General features: G+C 41.8%; 1 protein-coding gene across 5 annotated transcripts; it reads left to right on the top strand.

Moving 5' to 3' along the window:
* The first annotated feature begins 166 nt into the window (after positions 1 to 166).
* LOC128878317 (chromatin-remodeling ATPase INO80) lies at positions 167 to 20203 on the top strand. Of its 5 annotated transcripts, none has more exons than XM_054126431.1 (28): positions 167 to 400; positions 543 to 579; positions 1004 to 1163; positions 1241 to 1320; positions 1396 to 1607; positions 1697 to 1870; positions 1929 to 2225; positions 2312 to 2470; positions 2577 to 2746; positions 2828 to 3044; positions 3130 to 3217; positions 3531 to 3822; positions 3891 to 4093; positions 4189 to 4329; positions 4408 to 4529; positions 4610 to 4905; positions 4993 to 5272; positions 5366 to 5509; positions 5584 to 5839; positions 5982 to 6109; positions 6179 to 6273; positions 7417 to 7489; positions 8735 to 8893; positions 9076 to 9178; positions 9564 to 9676; positions 10036 to 10218; positions 10300 to 10657; positions 18002 to 20203. In XM_054126431.1, the coding sequence occupies exons 3-28, from the start codon at positions 1030 to 1032 to the stop codon at positions 18445 to 18447; spliced, it is 4923 nt and encodes a 1640-aa protein (XP_053982406.1). In that variant the 5' UTR covers positions 167 to 400; positions 543 to 579; positions 1004 to 1029; the 3' UTR covers positions 18448 to 20203. The 5 variants fall into 5 exon arrangements, with proteins under 5 accessions (XP_053982406.1, XP_053982407.1, XP_053982403.1 ...); XM_054126432.1 differs by having other exon boundaries at positions 167 to 478; XM_054126428.1 differs by having other exon boundaries at positions 168 to 400; positions 543 to 754.
* The last annotated feature ends 493 nt before the right edge of the window (positions 20204 to 20696 follow it).

The following is a 20696-nucleotide window of genomic DNA, read 5'->3' as shown; positions in this document are numbered from 1 at the left end:
GAGCAGTATGTCTAAATGCACAAATTGTTCTATGGTATTGAACCCAGATCGAAGTTACATTACGTAGGATATTTAAGGATTATTATATTTTATTGTATAAAATTGAAATGAGCGATAAAATTACTTCGTCGACAGTAAACGTTGGTAAAGCTGTGGAGCATCTATACATCGGCTATACTGGCGCCACCTATTGAAAACAAAAATGGTGGCCAACAATATGCCCTATCCCTGCCCTGGTTTTATGGCACGCCAAATGTCTGCGTTCTCTAGGCTTCTTTCTACTATGTATTTCCCTCTGACTGATATACCCATTTTCGATGTGAACAAAGGGAATCATTTCCTCGCGGTCGACCCTATTTTACGTGCTAAATAAGTGGGGCTACTTCTAACCAAACCGAAGGTGATCCAAAACTATCGAATATTTTGCGAAATTATAACCGCACCAGCTTGATTCGTCGTGTCATTCACCTTATATAATGTAATTGGTTACACACGATTCCATACGGCGGTTACACGCCTTTAACATGTATTGCCCGTTACAGGAAACACGAGAAAACAATCTAGGATTGTGGCAATGCAGTAAGGAGCAGAATCCTATATGTTTAACTAATACAGACTGCAAGATAGACGTTTTTAATTTGCTACACGTTATGTACGAATTACGTAAAAAATTTCCAGTCGTCTGTGTAACCTGTATCATCCGAGTCATTTAACATAATTAATGAAATGTCAAATAATCACAGAGTCATATTAGGTTTGTACGTATTGTAAATTAAGTATTTGTTTCCTTGACAACCGGTTTGTCGATGCTATTATTTTAGATGAATTTCTTTGAGCAATCCATTTGAATACATCGAACAATTCTTGCATTGTTGAACACTCCTTATTTATATGTTAGAAATGTTCCATACATTATGATATAAAGGGATACGATGAAGATGTCTTTGACTATTAATGAAGATTTTAAGTGCTTGTCCCTTACAGTGTATTTCTCTTATTGTAGGTTGCTGAAGTTCATATACACTGGTAATGACAGATAGGGCACGCACAATGAGGTTGGAAGCAGACATGGCTGCTCCTTTGCATCTGCAGAGATTGGAGCGCAGCCTCAATGTACAGCCCTTTTTGAGGCAGATCAACGAATTGTTTGAAGATCCAGCTAGGTAGCTTTTTATCTTTATCAAAACAACAAAACAAGAAATACCGGCATGAATTTTTATTATGTTTTTAACTTTCGTAGTGATGATGACAAATCTGTATCATCAAAATCTTCTGAAGGATCTGAGAATTATCTTGATAACGTACTGATTCGAAAAGAAGGTACGTAGACTGTTTTAGTATTTTAAAATTAAAATCTGTTTGGATACAATTATATAATAATCGTTAACTTTACAGAAAAACGAATTAATAAGTTAAGGCTTTATAATATGTCGAGTGTGGGGGACGAACGCCGTTGGTTACAAGATATTCTTTTAAGTGATTCGTCTGATAGCTCTGCTGCAGGATCTGATACGGATAGTCCAGTTACAGAAGAAGATTTTCAAGAAATGTTAAAGTTTCACATACTTAGGAAAAAGTATCAAGGTCGCTTCTATCAGAAACCAGAGGTAAGCTGAGATCTTTGGATAAAATTAATAAAAATTAAATAATTATAATTTAATTAACACAATTAAAAATGTGAATTTCTTACTTTCAGAATATACAATACCAGTATTATAGTGCTGGCTTATTATCGAATTATGATAGATTTTTAGAGCATCAAAAATTAATAGTTGGAAATAAAAAGAAAAAGGAGAAAAAACCAGATAAGAAAGTTATGAAGATAAAGAAGGAAAAAATTCCTCGTCATAGACCATCTGAAGATTATCCTGTATGTAGAAATTAATTAAATTCTTTTTACAATAGATAACGTTATATATCATTTCCAGGAAGGGGAATATCCAGACGACGAGTGGGATCGCACAATGCCTAGAGAAGAAGAATTAGATGAAGCTGAATTAGAAGCAATAATGCGCCATCAACCTCGTCAGCGTGGCAGAAAAAAGCATAATAACAAAAGCCCGGAAGTAATGGCGATGAGGAGACGGAAAATTTGGGTGATGATGTCTAAGAAAGAACTGGGGAAAGTACAAAGAGCAAAAACCAATAATCATAAGGAAATGTTAATTAGTTGTAAGAAGGTAGCACAACATTGTATGAAATATTGGAGGCAAAAGGCTATGCAAGTGAGTATTGCCTTATGTGGACCTACTATCTCTATTTGTTTGCAGATTGTTTAAAGAATCATGTATTTTTTTTTTTTTATTTTTAGTCGCAAAAGAATATGAAAGAAACCATATGGCGAGCAAAGCGTCTAACAAGGGAAATGCAATCTTACTGGAAACGCTACGACCGTGTGGAACGCGAAACCAGGAGAAGATTGGAGAAGGAAGCTGAAGAACAGAGAAAGATGGATGTAGAACTCATTGAGGTAATTGAAGTTAATTTTTTTCTTATATTTTTACAGTGTAACAAACACGGGAAGCCTAGTAATAGAAAATGCCTTTGTCCATTACACATATTACTTTATTATTCAGGCAAAACGACAACAAAGGAAATTGAACTTCCTCATTACACAAACTGAGCTTTATGCTCACTTTATGTCTCGCAAATTAGGAAAAGCTTCACCCGAGGAACAGTTGAGAATATTAAATCAATTAGACGAAGAAAAGAATCCAAGGCTTGTTGGGATTGACGATTACGACAGGTAAAATTGTCGAGCAATAGTCTGCTTGTGTTACGATACAAGTTTACATTTGTAAATTGCGTATTATTTATATAAATGTAGCGAAACTATGAAGCAAAAAGCAAAGAGGAACGCTACCGAAGCGTTTGATAACGAAAGAGCCAGAGCAAGACAGTTTGATACCGCGGCTGCATCTCAAGAATTACGCCTTAGCGATACTCCAGAAAATTTAGAACATCCTCAACCAGCGATTTTTAAGGGAAACCTTAAAGGTTATCAATTAAAAGGGATGAATTGGTTAGCTAATTTATATGATCAGGTTCGTTTATATCATCGTTGTAATACAAAGTACAGATATTTAAATGAAATAAATTTGTACTTTCTTATTGTTGGTACTTCTTCAGGGAATTAGTGGAATTTTGGCAGATGAAATGGGCCTAGGAAAAACTGTACAATCCATAGCGTTTCTTTGTCACGTCGCTGAAAGATACTGTAAGTTACATAGGTTAGAATAATTAGAAATAAAGTTTGTAACATTAAAGTCACAATATTTGCTGCAGTTTTAACGAGCCATTTATTGTTAAACGTTTGTTAGGTGGTTCCTTTACTAACTACAGAAACATATTTTCTTCTTTATTGTAGAGTATCATACATTCCTTGTTCTAAAGGTGATCACGAGCATAACGGTTGAAAACGAGTAACATTAATAAATGGCTTGATACGAATACACTACATTGTTCGTAACTTGTTTAATACATTCTTTTTAGGATACTCTATTTTATAAATTTTGTTTATACTTGTATAGCCGTATGGGGGCCATTCTTAATCATATCGCCGGCTTCAACGTTACATAATTGGCAGCAGGAAATGGCACGATTCGTGCCAATGTTTAAGGTAGTTCCATACTGGGGAAACCCGCAGGAACGCAAAATATTGAGACAGTTTTGGGATACTAAAGATTTGCACACGAAGGAAGCTTCGTTTCACGTAGTAATAACTAGTTACCAATTAGTCATTACCGACTACAAGTACTTTAACAGAATAAAATGGCAATACATGATCTTAGACGAAGCACAAGCTATAAAAAGCACCAGCAGGTTGGTGCTTATATGTTTCTTTTGCCTGCGTTGCGAACGAGCGATACTTTAACGTCTACCATTTGCAGTATGAGGTGGAAATTGTTGCTTGGATTCAGTTGTCGCAATAGATTGTTACTTAGCGGCACACCTATTCAAAATAGCATGGCAGAATTGTGGGCGTTGTTACATTTTATAATGCCCACTTTGTTTGATTCTCATGACGAGTTTAACGAATGGTTTTCGAAAGACATTGAAAGCCATGCTGAAAATAAAACTGGAATTGACGAAAGTAAGAATTTTATAATATACCTGAGTAAACCTGAGTAGCAAAATTATTCGTACACCTACATTAAAAATTGTCGCTATTTTTTTTTTTTCATTTAGAGCATTTATCGAGGCTGCATATGATCTTAAAACCCTTCATGTTGCGAAGAATAAAGAAGGATGTAGAGAATGAGTTATCCGATAAGATCGAAGTTATGGTGTATTGTCCCCTCACAACACGACAAAAGTTACTTTACTCCGGTAAGTTGTGTCAATTATAACTCTCGTGACATCGTTTTTCTGCTACACTGGTATGACAATAACTGCATTTTTGTACAGCACTGAAGAAGAAAATTAGAATAGAAGATCTACTACATTACACAGTAGGTGGCGGCGATACTGCTACTAACGATAAAAATTTCACATCAAATCTTATGAATCTAGTCATGCAATTCCGAAAGGTAACGGATGATCTGCGCAAATCTTTAATCAATTCGATGTAAACCGCGCTATTTATACGTATAACGAATGTCAATTACAGGTTTGCAATCATCCAGAACTGTTCGAGCGCAGAGATGCTAAATCTCCATTGTTCATGCAGACAGAATTTTACGAGATGCCTGCGTTACTGTATACAGAGGGACTCGTGCACCTCTCGTTGCCATCCAAAGATCACATCTTGTATAATAAATTCTTCATATTTGCTACCGAATATATTCATCGAACTCTTCATGATGGCAGCGAACGGTTTACAGAAAATCCCTTCTCGTTTAGTAGATTTATTAACTTGTCCCCGATGGAAATGAATAAAGTGTTCATCATTGGTATTTTATTCAGGTATAAGAAGTGTTCCTACTAAATGTGTTACGTTTGTTATGTCAAGATATTTATTATATTATTATATATTATATCATGTGTACGCAGATTGTGTCTTGCAACTATGATGGAAAGGAGAATAAAAATGACACGTTATTGGGAAGATTGGAGCGCCGACGAGAGAACAGAAATACCTAGAAATCAAATGCTTCTCTTACCTAGAAAAATCGACTCCTCGTCGCGAGCAATGGGCGATTTAATATTCACAAGGAAGATTCTCGAGGGCGACTCTGTATATACACATACGACACACATTATTCACTCGATGCCGGAGACCGTAGCTCATCGAATTTTACGCAGCAGTAAAAAGACTGCTCAGTCGATAAAGGTTGGGAATTTTCATAGAATTTTTTTACCTCGTTTTACCAATTAACTTAACTTATACTTAAGGTATTAATCGTCTAACTATTATTCTTTGTAGAGAATACTTCCTTCTACTAAAGCAGAACAAGAAGACACAAAGGTGACCTTGCTACCAGAGCATCTTCATCTTCCGAGACCACCGATAATGAGACATTGTCAACAAACTACCATTCCATCCTTTATCTGCGATACTTATCCTAAGGTTGTTGAAATAATACACGCATCGATAGGCTCGTGTAATGATTGTTATAGGAACTAACCGAACGTTCGTTTCAGGTACAAGCTAGTCCCAGAAAATTGTATGTCAGTAGTAGTGCCGCAGCGTGTGCGTGGAGGAGACACGAGGAATGTGGTGGGAAATTCGGACAAAGACTTCTCTGGCTCGGTTGTGAACAAGCGCTTTCCACTATGGCGTTGCAAGGGAACTCTAGTCCTTCCCTAGCACGAACTACGTCAACGTTTTCTGTTCAACCTCAGGGTGGATTATCTGCGTGTACGCCTATCAATGGATGGTCGAACATTATAGTACCAGGTAAGCGGGATTTCAAAGTTATGTACAGAATATCACAGATAATTTTATAAAAAAAAAAAAACACGTGTTATGAAAATATTATTTATCTAAATAATTACTTTCTTTATCTCTTCATCTCTGTTTATTTATGAAATTGTTACAGATAAGCAAACGTTGGTGACAGACGCAGGGAAACTTTCAGTATTGGACAGCCTTTTGCGCCGCCTGAAGGAACAAGGTCACCGTGTTCTTATTTATTCTCAAATGACGAAAATGATCGACTTATTAGAGGTATTCAAATTTAACCTCTATGCGCCTAATATCGTTATTAAAAGATTCTATATTGCGTTTTTATTACAGGAATACATGTATCACAGGAAACATACTTTCATGAGATTGGATGGCTCCTCGAAAATCTCAGACCGACGAGATATGGTCGCGGACTTTCAGAAAAGGTAACTTTGCCGTCAGTTGTAAATATTAGATGTATAAATAAGTAACTCGCTATTTCTTTACATGCTTGGAAAAGCAATTCTAACTCGTAGTAGTTTTCCGCCATTTTTTATCTAGGTGGCGCTGATACAGCTTTATTCATAATACTGCTGGATTTTCACTATTATCCATAATAGGAAAGTGTTATTAAATATGGAAAGTATCGATATCAATTAGAATAAATATTATCCAACGATTGGCTTACTAGTATTACGGATTTATTAATTTCAATAAATAGGAATAAACCATTAATATGTAAAAGATGTAACATTACAAGGGTGTTATAACATACCACCACGCATTTGCACAATAGTATTTGTCTGCCAATTTAAATACCCATCGATATGACTGGTATTAGTGTTAATCATAAGCAATGAATTTGCTATAAAAGAGTAGATTACTTATCTTACACGTGATATTTCATGCATTATCGTTTACCAGGTGAAAATTGTAATATCTGTCCATCTAAACGAGCATTGTCTGCTTCGTTAATGAGAATAGATCATTAATAAACCGAACGAATTTTCTCCCGGCACTGCTTAGAATATGTATCGGCTTCGCATCGTGTTGCATGTTCAAAGCGTGGCCTCTTAGCATGTCGTTCGTTGGCGAATTAATTGGCGAATCGTCCCCGTCTTGTAGACAGCTGCGGCTTCGGCTACCCGCCACGAATACATGATTCTAATAACGGGCGGCCGTCATCTTTCAGCCGCGTCATTATGCTTCAACGCACCTTGATCGCCATTACCCATTCACAGAATACCAAAAAAATTATCTGTTTACTTTTTGATCCTGTTGGCGAATAAGTTTCTATTCATGAAGCAGCCTGGATCTTGAGCTGAACATTGTGATTTTCTTTTTATAAGAAGGAATAACTGGTCGAAATGATAAGTAGTACGCGTGCAGCTCTTTATGTGTAGTTCAATGAAGTATTTTTGTTTATTGTAACTTTAAAGATAGTCAGTAATGTCGCGATAATGTCAGTTCGGGCCACGTTTCGTACTGGAAATCCTCTAAGTGCGTACCTATCAGCATTACGAATTAATTTACATACAAAACACCACGTGCCGGGCCGTTCAATCTGCAACGACTGTTTCATGTTTCAGGGCGGACATATTCGTCTTTCTGCTGAGCACCCGAGCTGGAGGCCTGGGAATAAACCTCACCGCCGCGGACACGGTCAGTAATCTTATCCGTCGCTTTATCACCCGTACTTTGTACGTATTCGCTTAGGATTTCATGGCTAGAGTTGTCTGGCTCCGATATTCGGGACCCTTGACACTGGGAACAATCATCATCAACTAGGAATCGTCGCAATGAAAGCATACTGCCTTCAGAATTTATGGCATATATCTTGTTTCCCCTGAACATGTCAATTTTAAGGAATTTTTAACTCGAAAAGTATGCAATTTAAAGAATTTAAATTTTAAGAATAGTTCTGCCTTTATATTATTTTCGATAACTTTTTGTATTTTTTCAAATATGAATGAATGTTAAACTTACTTCTGTTTAGTCTCCCCGCTATTTCCCTACTCGAATATCCTTCTTCTTTTAAAATTTCTGTAAGAAGTTCAGTGCTTCCCTTGCGAGTGATACGGGAAAAAGGATCTAGAGAAGACATAGCGTGAGGAATCGCGATCTTGTTCTTTTTTTAGAGACATCAGATAATCACGAAAGTGTCGTTCAATAACCTGTCCTACTGTCATCGATTTAACAAGTTCGAAATTGTTTGCCTGATAAGGTATCGTTCTGCATTGTCAATTACAGATGGGAAAGAAATTGAATTGGCTGCATCGAATTATATCTTTGTGTCATGTGTATTTTCTGGTACAAAGCAAACTAATTCTCATATGATCCTCATTCATAAAGCTTATCGTTGTCGATAATATAAAAAAAATCTTAAATACCATCAAATGTTCGAGGCTTCGAGCTAGGTGGATCTTTTAGTCTGCAAGCATTTGCTCAAAAAGAAGGCGTGTTCGTGAAACGTATATTCGAGGTACGGACAGAATGGGACCAGAAATTAACGACACAATCGATAAGATTTTTTGGCCAGGGTCGTTTGCCCCGCATTGCCGAAACTGCATTCTGTTGTGCACGGAGGTGCACGATCGTGGGCTGCAGGTATGCGTCGTCGTATGCATTTGCATATGCCCTCGTTCGAATATCGAGTAAAACGAGAACGTTTACAGCGTCACGCGATAAATATCTGAACCCCGAACGTTGATTTCCCTACCCCTACGAAGACGAACTTGCTAGCAATTTGTTTATTCCTGACATTAGATATCAAAGCCAGAAAAATTAGATCAGAGTTGACTAAGGCAAACTAAGAAAACAATTGTACCGCAAACGGTTAATTCTCAACGTTTAGCATCGCATTTTATTTTCATTTAATTTAACGTATAAAATATTTTTGCTTTGCAGGTGATCTTCTACGATAGTGACTGGAATCCTACCGTAGATCAGCAGGCCATGGATCGTGCTCACAGACTGGGACAAACGAAACAGGTCACAGTCTATAGACTAATTTGCAAAGGCACCATCGAGGAGAGAATACTGCAGCGTGCTCGAGAAAAGAGCGAGGTTCGTTTATATATTTAGGTTTATGCAAACTATATCTATGAGCTTCATTGAATATACAGTCAGTGCAAGAAGTATTCGTACGGCAACCCGTTTAAAATAAATGGTTCCTGTACGAATACTTTTACACCGACTGTACCAATCTGTACAATTAACTCAATATAATTAAATATCGACTTTTTCAGATACAACGCATGGTGATCAGTGGCGGAAACTTCAAGCCGGACACTCTGAAGCCCAAGGAGGTTGTTTCTCTTCTGCTGGATGATGAAGAAATCGAAGCTAAATGTGAGTGTCATTGTAGAATGTTTTTCGTATACTACAAAACTTTGAACGCTCGAGTCTCGATTGGTATAATAATAATCACTCATCTAAGATAAACATGATTTTACAATTGAGGCATTGAAAGGATGTAAAACTAAGCTATCGAAATGATTAAAATTCATGTTGGACAGTGTAATCATTTCAATTCAATCGCTCAGAAATGCATTCGACGACAGCGAAAGAGACACTAAGAAGGGGTTCGTAAAGGGACGAGGAGAGAAGGGGGAGGTTTGCGTGGATGCAATTACATTATGCTCGTTAGGTTATGCTAATATCCTAATAACGAATAATAAGAAGAAGAGAAGCAACGAACGTCCCCGTATACATGCCCCGTGTGCGTATATTTCAGACAGCCAACGGAGCGAGGAGAGAAAGCAGCACGCGGAGGATGCTCGACTCGAGTCGAACCTATACCACAAGGAGAGGGACCGGAAGAGGAAGTTAACCGCGCTTCCGGTCAAGGTGAGCCCGACGCCCTTAGAGCCGCTATCGGTCCCGTCTTTCTTTTCCTTTTCATTCTCAAGGGGTTATTATCGTACGCGCGAGAGAAAAAAGATTCATCTTTTTCCAAGAATTTTTACTTTCTACGCATAACACTAAACATGTTGAACTAATAAAGGAGATTTTTGTTGCTTATTTCTAATAATTTTGTTCACCGTTACAGCCACATAAAATTAGTCCCCGTTTTCCACGGTTGACATAGTAACTTGACATTTTATTAAATGTTATGAAAAAAGAAAAATATTAAAAATACACAAAAAAAATCCGTATCCTTTTCTTATTTTTCAACTAGACCTCTAACCTCGACGCTTTCCTTTCAGGGCGACGCCAAGAAACCTTGCCTGTCAGACGCAAACGGCGACAAAATTGGCGACGTCCAGTCCAACTCCAACGATAGCATTCAAGTCAGTGGGACCGTTCAATCGCATCTTGCGAACAATCATCAACAGATTCTCGACACAGCCGACGATTACAGCGTACCAACCAGTCCTGTGAAATCGGAGGTTTGTGCACGTTTGAATTAATTTGTTCACTTCGGTAAAAACATACAATAAAATGCAATACGATTGTCTCGTATATTCCAGGATGAAACCAGCAACGACGGCTTGGTGGTGGACGTGGACGGTCCAGTGGGGGTATCTGGCGGTGACTCTCGGCAACTGCGAGTCGCCCAGTTCGGAGAACCCTGCAAGGTCAATCGTCTGGACCACCACGTGCCCTACAGCGGTGGGTCTACGATACGAATGAGGCCCACGATACGCGGCACCAGTAAACGTGGTAGACCTCGTGGTTCCCGCAGAGGAGGCCCTGTGGGAGGTAAAGGCAGAGGCCTTCTGTTGCTTCATCCACCGTCGAAGGGTGCCGTTGGGAGCGATCCTCAATCTCCAGCATCATTGTCTCCTAACAACAGCAGCACGGCCAGTGAGCAGACTTTGCAACACGGTGAGTACGATGCTTGTCGGAAGACTTTTTTAGCTATGAAAATGTGTTGATGAATATTGGTTAAGTGGCAATAATCAGTTGACTTGAAAAAATGAGAAATGATATTTACTCCAAATGGGTATAAGGAGTGTGGATAGCCATGAGCGATAGAAGATAACGACTTTGAGCAGTCGGTTCATATCGTTTCATTTGCAGTATACATATGCAGTGTATGTAATATATTTAGACTGAGCAAGGACGATCAGGAAAATAAATCTCCATCTGATCGGATCACTATGGCTATCACAATTAATCTCGAGGCTGTCGATGTATATTTTAATGTTCCGTTCCGCACGTAATACGGTAATTCCAGGACGTTGAGTTCGGTTTGTCAACGGGTACATAAATAATTAATGCGGTTGGTTATTATTCGGAGTTATCGCGATTAACATAAATAATTAACAGCGTCAGTTTTTATGGATTATTCAGATCGCAGGGATCGTGGGATCGTTTCGTGGGATTATTCAGTAATTATCTACCTGGTAGAGGCTTCATTTTTCAAGTTCCACTTTGTTGATTCACGTGATATACGAAGTGTGTCAAATTTTGGTCTGTTTAATATTCCCTTGAAGGATTTTTTAAGGGAGCTGTATATTTTCAACTTTATTGGGTATTTAATTGCTCCGAAATTATTGAAAGATATGTAAAAAAAATGAATTCATTTTGTTTCGAAAGCCGATATTGGCCTTGAAATTTTAACAAAAATAACTCGAACGAATTAGTTTCACTAATCGTAACAAATGCCCATTTGAACGAGGTAAGTGACTGAATTAAAGGAATATGTAATTGCTTAACGTGTTTATTTCTATGAGCGTATGACTCGGAGGTCATAACACGAATGGGCAGCACTAGACCTCGAAGTTGTTAAGTTTTATAATATACATAAATTCCTACAAGTTTTTAAAAAAAATGTTACATTGGGCCCGTCCTTTTGAAGTACCTATACCTACCTCGACGCACGAGTCGAACATATCAGGATCCAATTAAGCGAAACTTCGGTTTTAGCGATTAATCCGTGGAAAGAGGATTCCGTTAACTCGCAGGGGAGGGAATCGCCACCCCCGCCGCGCTTTTGCTTTCGCTCCAAGCGCCCCATCTGCGCCGCAGTCGAAAATTCTCACTCGAAACTCTCGCCCGAGTCGTCGCGAATCGAGCGAAGTTGTTCAGCGAGGATTAGTCGAAAGTTGCTAGGGGTCGGTGCACAAACGTGGCGCGAGGGGGCGAGGGTGAGAGATAAACTCGAAATGCCCCCAGACGATGAAAATGACTTTTCGTGACGCACCCTCTAATCGATACGCCGTTAATCCCGACCGACTCTTTCATGCGCACTTTGCCCCCTGGCCCTCTTTAATTCGCCACTGTCGCACCGATCGGCGGGGTTCTCATGGGATTTCCAAAAAGGAAAAGTGTCCCCCGTGGACGGACGCAGCCGACGCGGATCCAGCGAAATTCCCTCGCGGGCACATGTGCGCGCAAGTTCCAACGGGGAACAGTTGGCCAGCTTCCAGAGGGTACGAGACTCACCCTTCGTGGGGCACCCTCAACCCCCCTCAAAGTCCCGTGACTCATTGCGGCGCTTTCGAAGCCCCCGAGCGTCTTCTGGGACTCGGGTCGTCTTGGACCCCGAGGGCTACGTTGCGGTTTGCGGGAACGCCGATCGAGTACCTTGTTAATGTAGAATGCATTAAAAAAAGTACCTTTCACATCGACGTCTATACGCGTTATCGACACTTTTATTTATCCATCTTGACGCCTTGCTGACCAGCTATTTTTCTGAGAATGAACATAAAATGGAAATATCTAAATAAACTTCAACGAACGTCTTGAGGGGTAACGCCACTCTAGAGGCTGAAAGAAAGGCCTAACTTCGATAATTAATCTTGAGAGTGTCGCAAAAGGAATAGGCTTTACTTAACACATATCGAAGTATAAACAATTTGATCATTTCAGCAACTTCACCAAATATATCAGTTTCGTTGCACTTTTCTTTGGGAAAGCATACTCTGCGCTTCGGTGGGACTTTTTTTCACTTGTTACTGTCTTCTTCTAAAATATCATTTTGCAATTCTCAAAGATAAATCGTTGAAAAAGAGGAAAATTGCGCTTCTTGGAATTTAAACGAATAATGTAAATTCGAATTCGTAATTAACATCATACAGAGCGAGTTTCGATGAAAGCTCGGAAACATTTGGGACAGGCCGTGTATTCCCCATAGAACTAATTCGGAGTATAAATGATTCGCTAAGAAGTCCAAGCTCTGAGTGATAATCGAAACGGGTAGAGCGAGGAGGGGGAGAAAAGGAGAGGGGTAAGCGAGTTCCAAAAACCTAAGAAGAGCATCATCGATCGCAGCTGTCGCGTTCGCTCCGCACCTGCTATTGTCCGCTCGCCTTCCAGTCGACGACAAGCCAGAAAGAGAGGACGACCCCTTTCCTTTCCTTTTCCATACATGTAGCACGATGAAGAGGATCGTTGAGCGCGAGGTGCACGTTTGCCCGCGTAAACTCGGTCCACGTGTCGTTGCGTGAGCCCACCTACTCGTTTCGAGGACCACTCGTCGACCATCGTCCCGTTTTCGTTCGTTTTTTTCTCCCATCACCCCATCTCACATTCATCTCCACCCCTCTTGCTAATCATTCGACTCCTCTCGCTAATCATTCCTCTCCTCTCGTCATTATCCGTCCCGTGTCGCATCTCGCGAGATACGAATGCGTTGACTCCCCGCGCGCGTCGTATCTATAAGTTGGGTCTGTGCCAATCGTCGATCTACATATTCAGGGTGTCGAACATCGTAAGTAGACAATCAATAAATAAATTCGAATGCTAAATGAGCGAAATGCTGCAATTAAAGAGCCTGTAAACAGGCTCGCGGTAAATAAAGCGTTACGAGGGCACGCCCGGTCAGAAATCTTGAAATTTTACCTCTTTTCGAGTTGTTTATCGAATCTACGAATACGTCGTTCGAATACAGTAAACTAATTAGACGCAGGAATGACGCAGGGCTCGTAGGGCATGACTCAGTGTTTACAGGAACGAGTGACGCAGTGTTTGCGAGCGAGAAAGTCACGTATAAATTACGCGGGTACTTTACAAAAGCGACGAGCGCCTAACGCATTTTGCGTTTCTCTTAATTCGCCTAATAACACCGCAGAGGTTTACCCCCGGTATTTGTTCGAATTATTGTTCTTCAATGGGAAGCAATTTATCCATTTTTTGGTATGGATCGCCGAAATTGTTTTGCGAGTTGTTTTGAAAAGTGAGATACATTCTAAATGAAACAGAAAAGATCGTATCATCGTATATGCGAATGTCGAGGATGACTTTTAGAAGCTTACCAAACACGGATTCTGAAACGTCACCTTCACTTTGTATACACATAAGTAGTTCTCTTGTAGTCGTACGATCCTTGTAGTTTTCTTTCAGCGCCTCAATGGAAAGAAGGTTCATTTAGGAAGTTTTTACATTTAAATTCGTTGAAAATGAAATGCATTCTAAATGAAACAGAAATCATCGTACATGCAAATGTCGAAGATGACTTTTAGAAGCTTACCAAACACGGATTCTGAAACGTCACCTTCACTTTGTATACACATGAGTAGTTTTCTTGTAGTCGTACGATCCTTGTAGTTTTCTTTCAGCGCCTCAATGGAAAGAAGGTTCATTTAGGAAGTTTTTACATTTAAATTCGTAGGCGATGGAGAACTAATTAACTTTTATTCGGAAACAATTTTTCGTCAAATTCGTCAAATTTCGTCAAATTTCGTCAAACACCGTGCGTGCAAAGAAGAGTAAAAAGAAAATATCGTTTCGAGCCAACGACGTGTAATAGCCATCGAATTTTCGTATTGTTCGCGTAATTCCTGGCAGAGAGTAGATAACTCTGGCCATGGTCCCGGAAGGAACAGAGTTACATGTTGGAGGGGGTGGTTGAATTTCGTCGATTTGTGCCGTGCCTGACAGTACCTCGCTGTGTCATCCTTCGCCCGTTCCCTTCCGTCATATTTCCGTGTCGCGTAACGGAAAGTAATTCCGCCAAGTTCGAGTAGTCCGACGACGAATTATGGTTCCACGAGTTTCTAATTCTGCGACGAATGGAGATTAACTCGAGGATTCAGAAAGTATTCCAATATAACGAAATGACTCGTAGACATTTCTACCGAAGCTGGAATTATAAATGTACGAATACGAAGGCATGGAATTCATTTTTACACCTGATACTTTACCCGCAAACAAATCATGAAAATTGCTTCTGATCTGGTAAGAAAGATAGTACCCCTTTAAACATTTCCGTTCTCGCCACGTTTAAATGACGAAACGCCTATCAACTCTAACGTTTATGCCTTTTTCAACCATCGACGACACACGTCTAACGTCATCAAGAATCCGACACCATCGAGACTATGCTCGAGCAGTTCGTGCTCCAAATCTAAGAGTCTGGGGCAATAAACAGCCAAGCGTCTCGACTCTTCGTGGCCCTGGATCCATATCCCCCCGTTATTACGATAATAAATCAGGCGATTCGTTATCCTGGTCGACCTGGCGGCTCGTCGGTGGCTGCGAGCAAAGGGCCCAGCACGGTGGGAGGGGGGCTAAACTATTTCATTGTCCCCCGCTTTAGAATGCAATAATTTTCTCCAGTTCCAGGGTGCCCGAGGCGAGAGAGAGAGAGAGCCTCGGAGCACCGTGAAAGCGGTCGCTGGTTGCTAAAGGACGAAAACACCGTGGATGGGAGGGCGAGTGGTGAGTGGGTGGGAGGGGTGGAGGAGTTTGGCTGTTGCTCGGGCAGAGATACGGCAGGATAATGCGGGAAGATAGGATGGAGCAAGGATATTGCTGGCTGGACGGTCGGCATTCCGCGGATCCTCGTCGCGTTCCATTCGCCCCTTCCAGCTACCTCGAAACTTCGCTCGAGGAAGACCCTCTTTGTGCGTCCAGCGGGCCTCGTATCTCGCGGCGGAGATCTCACCCACGCGTGCTTTTCGCGACGGTACCCCCTCGATGAGAAAATATTCCAACGGGCTCCCCTCTGCCCATCGGCCATCGTCCTCAGGGGTTATACTCCCTCGCGGTGTCGCACTAAGGGCGTGGATCACTGTGACATTTTTAAATAGTCGACTTCTTTTTGTATCTCTCGAAAGACACGTTCGAGTATGTTGTAAAAATTCGAAAAAGAATTCTTTGTAATTGTCGGAGTCGTGACTGCGGGTATTGGATATCGTTAAGGGAGAAGACATCTTGGCTGCGTGTAGATCGTACCTGTGTTCCATCATTTTTTTTTTCTTCTTTAAGAATTGACTTGATGGGGGATCGGACTGCTGGGGATTTCGAATAATGAAAAAATCAGTTTTATTCGGATGTTTGAAATAAAATTTCACAAGTCTTTTTCGAATGACTTCTGGGTATGGTTAGACTTGAATTATAAAACCAAGCATTTTCATTTTCTACGCGATGTACCTTGGCAGAACATAGAGATTTTTCGAAATATCAGGATTTATAATAGTAAATTTAGTGCCTTACAATGGTACATACACGATGGCAACATTGTGTAATTAATAAAACATCTCGCCAAGAAGTCTTACCCATTACCAGGATTTTCCTAAACCTCTGCTGTCTTCATTCTGCAGATTCGCGTCAGGAGTCATCCTGGTATCCCACGTGCACCCCTATTTCTAAATAACGTCAATCCTCAGAATTCTTACACGCAGATTTCTAAACGGTACCCATGTCTTACGATGCTATTCCGTCTACCCGATGGCCACATCGCGTAATTGATCGAATAACTCGTAAGAACCTTCCCGAACCCCTAAGAGTACCGTAGAGTTCCCCATTCCTGCCTCAATCCTTCGAGTCCTAAGGGTGTCTCTCCAGCAGACTCCACTTCCCCCAATCAGCGATCAATCGTCGGCCAAATCGTCTGCAAACTCGATCTCTTCGTAGCCACTCTCGGCATCCCCCTAGAAAATCTCTTCCACGGCTGAAGAATCTCCTTTTCGAGGACTCCTCAGAAATCCCGAGCGTCGCGCGTAGAATTTCGAAAGCGCATAACGACGCGGTACCCGCGGAACTGTGCAGCCGTCCCTCGAGCTTTTCCCACCCTTTGTTCGCCGGAGTGGCCACTCGAGGAGTTCCCCGCGCGAGAGGTGGCTGAAGAGCGCCTCCTGAAAGGATCGAGAACGTGCCAAGGAATGTCGACGACTCGGAACGACGCGAGGAGAGGACGAAAAAGGGGGGAAAAAGGACGAGCGTACGAAACGAAGGAGGAACGACGCCAGATGAAAGAAGACGGGGGGATAACACGTCCTCTCTCGTACATCCTTGCTCGGCTACTGACCTCCGACCCTGTCACTCACCCTCCTCCTCCTCCTCCTCCTCCTCCTCCTTCAGGCCAGAATTTTTCTCCCTCGCTATCTCATTAAATTCTTCCACCTCCCTCTGGCGCGTCCCCGCGGCTGGCTCCTGCGCTTACGATCACTCGAATAGATGCCGTGGCACGATCCACGAGTTTGTGTTCGTTCCACGCCGCGGTGTACCGGTGAATAACCGATTAACTGGTCAGACCACTCCACGCTAAATGGAAGGGTCTTCGTACCCTGCATCTGCCATTATAATCGCGAAAACTTGCACCGGGGGGACCCTGGTCCGGCCTCTTTCCCGCGAAATTCGTCGCTCTGGGGCTCTCCTCGTGTCCTCCACGAGAAACTGCCGACGGAGAGTAAGGGCACCGGGTCGTGTTGACGAAATTCGTTGCCTTAAGGAGGGAGCTTCCTTCAGGACCCTGGAAACAAGGCATTTTTTATACAAATTTTTTGAAAGCAAAGTATCGAGCGGATCTTCACGAAGCTTACAGGGTCTTTTACTAGATATTTGGTGATAACCAAAAGGCTGTGTTTCTATGAATTTCGGACATTTTCCTTAGCAGACAGAACTTCCACTGTAGATAACAATTAACCGTGCTTTTAGAGAACCCTCTACAGGTAAGAATTTTTAATTTGCCTCCTAAATGAGAACAAGAGATAATCAACGACGGTGATTATATAATCGATCAAGATTTATTACGTGATAATGGTGACGTAATAAAGGAGACGGAAGTTATTTAATCAACCGAACCAATAAATGAATAAGGATGGAATATCTTATTTCGCACCCCGTCCATTCGTTAAGCTTGACGAAGAAATTATACCGAACTCGATGTACCAACTCTTCGTCGTGACACGTGTACTCCACCCTCCAGATAGCCTTATACAGACGATATAGTATAATAAAGATGCAATCGTAATAATTAACGAGCAACGCTTTGCGTTACAGGTCAAGGAACATCCGGTCCAGCTGAAGGCGACGGCCCCAGCACGGTGGGTCCTCTAGGTCCAGTGGGTAGCCTGGGCCCTCTGTCAGGCAGAGGAGGTGCGCCAACGATTCGAAGAGGACCCGGACGACCTAGACTCAGACCCTCGGGTCCAGGCCACCAAGGATACCGTACCTCTGGCCACCATCACGGCAGGAAAGTCCAGCGGCCGCTTCCGGTGCCTTTGAGGTCCCAGCAGACGATCGCCACCGTCAACCAACACAAGTCTTCTGTCCAACGTCCCTCCGGATCTGGCTCGTCGATCTCCTCCTCGTCCATGAACGCCACCACCTCCTATCCCTCCTCAGCCGAGTCTCGACCGTTCGGGTTCTACACGCAGCAGCAGCAGCAGCAGCAGCAGCAGCAGCAGCAACAGCAGCAGCAACAGCAGCCACGCGGATCCTCCTAGCTTTCGGAGGGCGAATTCCTTCGAGTGATCCTCGAAGGCGATTCCTGAGCCCCAGCTCTCGTTGGCTGACTTTCGAACTCCTGCGCGACTCGTTCGAGAACGATTATTTTCCGATCTTGCTGGCCGAACCTCACAGGAGCGTCCCCTGGACCTGACGGAGGTCGAGGGATGAAGAACTTGCTCCTATCTCGAAGAACTCTTCATCCTTGGACAGGCTTGAGGATCTTCGTCGGACAAACGCTTTCGGATGGACTCTTATTTCTAGGTAGCTTCGGGATTCTCGTCGGAAGTACTTCCTATTCTCCCTGTTTGAACTGTGCAGATCGATGGTTTTCACCGATTGTCTCGGCCTGCGTTCAGCGGCGTTTAACGAAGGGGACTTTTGATTCAAGGACTTCATGGACTCGATTCGTCACGGTAGTTAGCGGCGATTTCACGCTCAAATAGTGCAATGCAGATCTTTTAACGGACTTGGTTCGTTCGCGTTAGTGAAATTACGTAGAATTTGCGGGGTGAACATGCTTCGAGGTTCGCGAGGAACAAGTAACAGTGAAAAGAAATTTTTGTGACGAAGAAATTACAGGTGAACAAGATTGTAGTTTCAGTGTTTGATTTAATCGAGAATCTACGTTCGCAGTATGCACGATACGAGGTTCGGAGCGAACGTGTTCAATGCGAATTTCAACGTAAGGTTCAAAATTCGCAGTAAATATCTTTCGTAATTCGCGGTGAACATGTTTCGAGGTACGACGAACAAGCACCGTCGTGATTTTTTGCGTGTAAAGTATATATGTACAAAGGTCGGTATTTAAGCGATTGTTAATCGATTAAGGACAATGAATTCAAAGCGCGAAATCGTCTAGGCAATTTGTACAAATTAAATGAAATCACGCCACTCGTTGTTAGGTACTTAATAGAAGTTCGAGCACACAGGATTAGTAAGATGAATTGAAATTCAAAGAAAAAGATGACGAAGGAGAAGGTGGCCGACAGTATCTCGACGAAGGAAGTTTACTCTGACGAGAGATCCCGGAAGGACGTCGAACGATCCGCGAGGAAGTTCTTGCCATGGAAGCTTCGACGCGACACCAGTAGTTTCTCGAAACGAATACGAACAAAGTGGCGAACAGCACCGTGACTAGCTTTCGTTTATTTTATTTCTTCTAGTTTTATTTAGCAAGTATCTATAGAAATAAATTATGCGACGAGACGCGAGCGACCGTCGAGCAAATTAGATTGAATCAAGATGGCGGCGATGTATTGTCTCGAGAATCGACAAACCGCTCGACGAAGCGAAGATCGAGATCGAAGAAAGCTGGCCCGTTCTCGTTCTCGTTCTTCGTTCGCTTCTTTTATCCTCACGTCTATTTTTCTCTCCTCGCTACTGTCTCCCTCTCTCTCTCTCTGTCCTTCAACGTACTACGATTCGTCGACGCTGTAGCACCGTTCCATCATTTAGGCTCGGTTAGACGATATTTTTTATGCGTGGTATGAGAAACCACGTCATTAAGCTGATTCGATTTGTAAAAGAATGGTATTTATATTAGCAATAAATGATTGAAATGGCCACAAGAACTGCTGACTTTCGTCGATTGCTTTCAGATTGGTCCCATGATGCAAGATTGATGTAAGTGTATTTGGTGACCCTGACGAGGAAAATGATCCCATGAATATTTTCAGTTATATAGATTAACCTTTGCAAACTTAACGGAGAGATCCTGTATATGCCATACTTTGATTTGCTTTTTTCAAGGTACATCTGACAATGGCTGTAAAGTGTTAGGTCACTGGAGCGAGTACAATAAACTTACAGGATGATTAAACAATTTTATTAATCAATTCTCAGAGTTTTGTTCGTAGTACATCCTATGATATTCATTCGATTCGTAAAAAATTTTATTATTGTTAACTACCGGAGCTACCTAGTAGAACCGTATACGTTTTCCTGGGAACGGCGTTTTTACGTCTTTGTGTTTATATTTTGCCTCGCATTCCTGGCATCGCAACGCGAGACATTACGGGTGTCCAGTTGGCTTGTTTTTGCCGCGACACGTCGGAGTGAACGACGTAAATGAAGTAAATGAATGAACGATGAATAATGGATGCACCAGCGTTAACCTCACCAACGCAATGCTAGTTTTTTTTCTGGCCGAGGTTTCTACGACTCCGCGTCCTTGTTAAATATCACTCGTTATCATTCCTGGATGAAGACGAAGAGGCTGATCGTTTCACGATACATCGATCTATTT

This window comes from Hylaeus volcanicus, chromosome 6 (genome assembly GCF_026283585.1).
Source record: "Hylaeus volcanicus isolate JK05 chromosome 6, UHH_iyHylVolc1.0_haploid, whole genome shotgun sequence".
NCBI lineage: Eukaryota > Metazoa > Arthropoda > Insecta > Hymenoptera > Colletidae > Hylaeus > Hylaeus volcanicus.
This window is presented reverse-complemented; position numbering and strand designations above follow the sequence as displayed.

Bases quoted from the DNA above. Each gene is read 5' to 3' on its own strand.
- LOC128878317 (XM_054126431.1), top strand. From the start codon at position 1,030: ATGACAGATAGGGCACGCACAATGAGGTTGGAAGCAGACATGGCTGCT. The intron at 1,608-1,696 runs GTAAGCTGAGAT...TCTTACTTTCAG, and splicing joins GCTTCTATCAGAAACCAGAG to AATATACAATACCAGTATTA. The intron at 5,840-5,981 runs GTAAGCGGGATT...AAATTGTTACAG, and splicing joins GTCGAACATTATAGTACCAG to ATAAGCAAACGTTGGTGACA.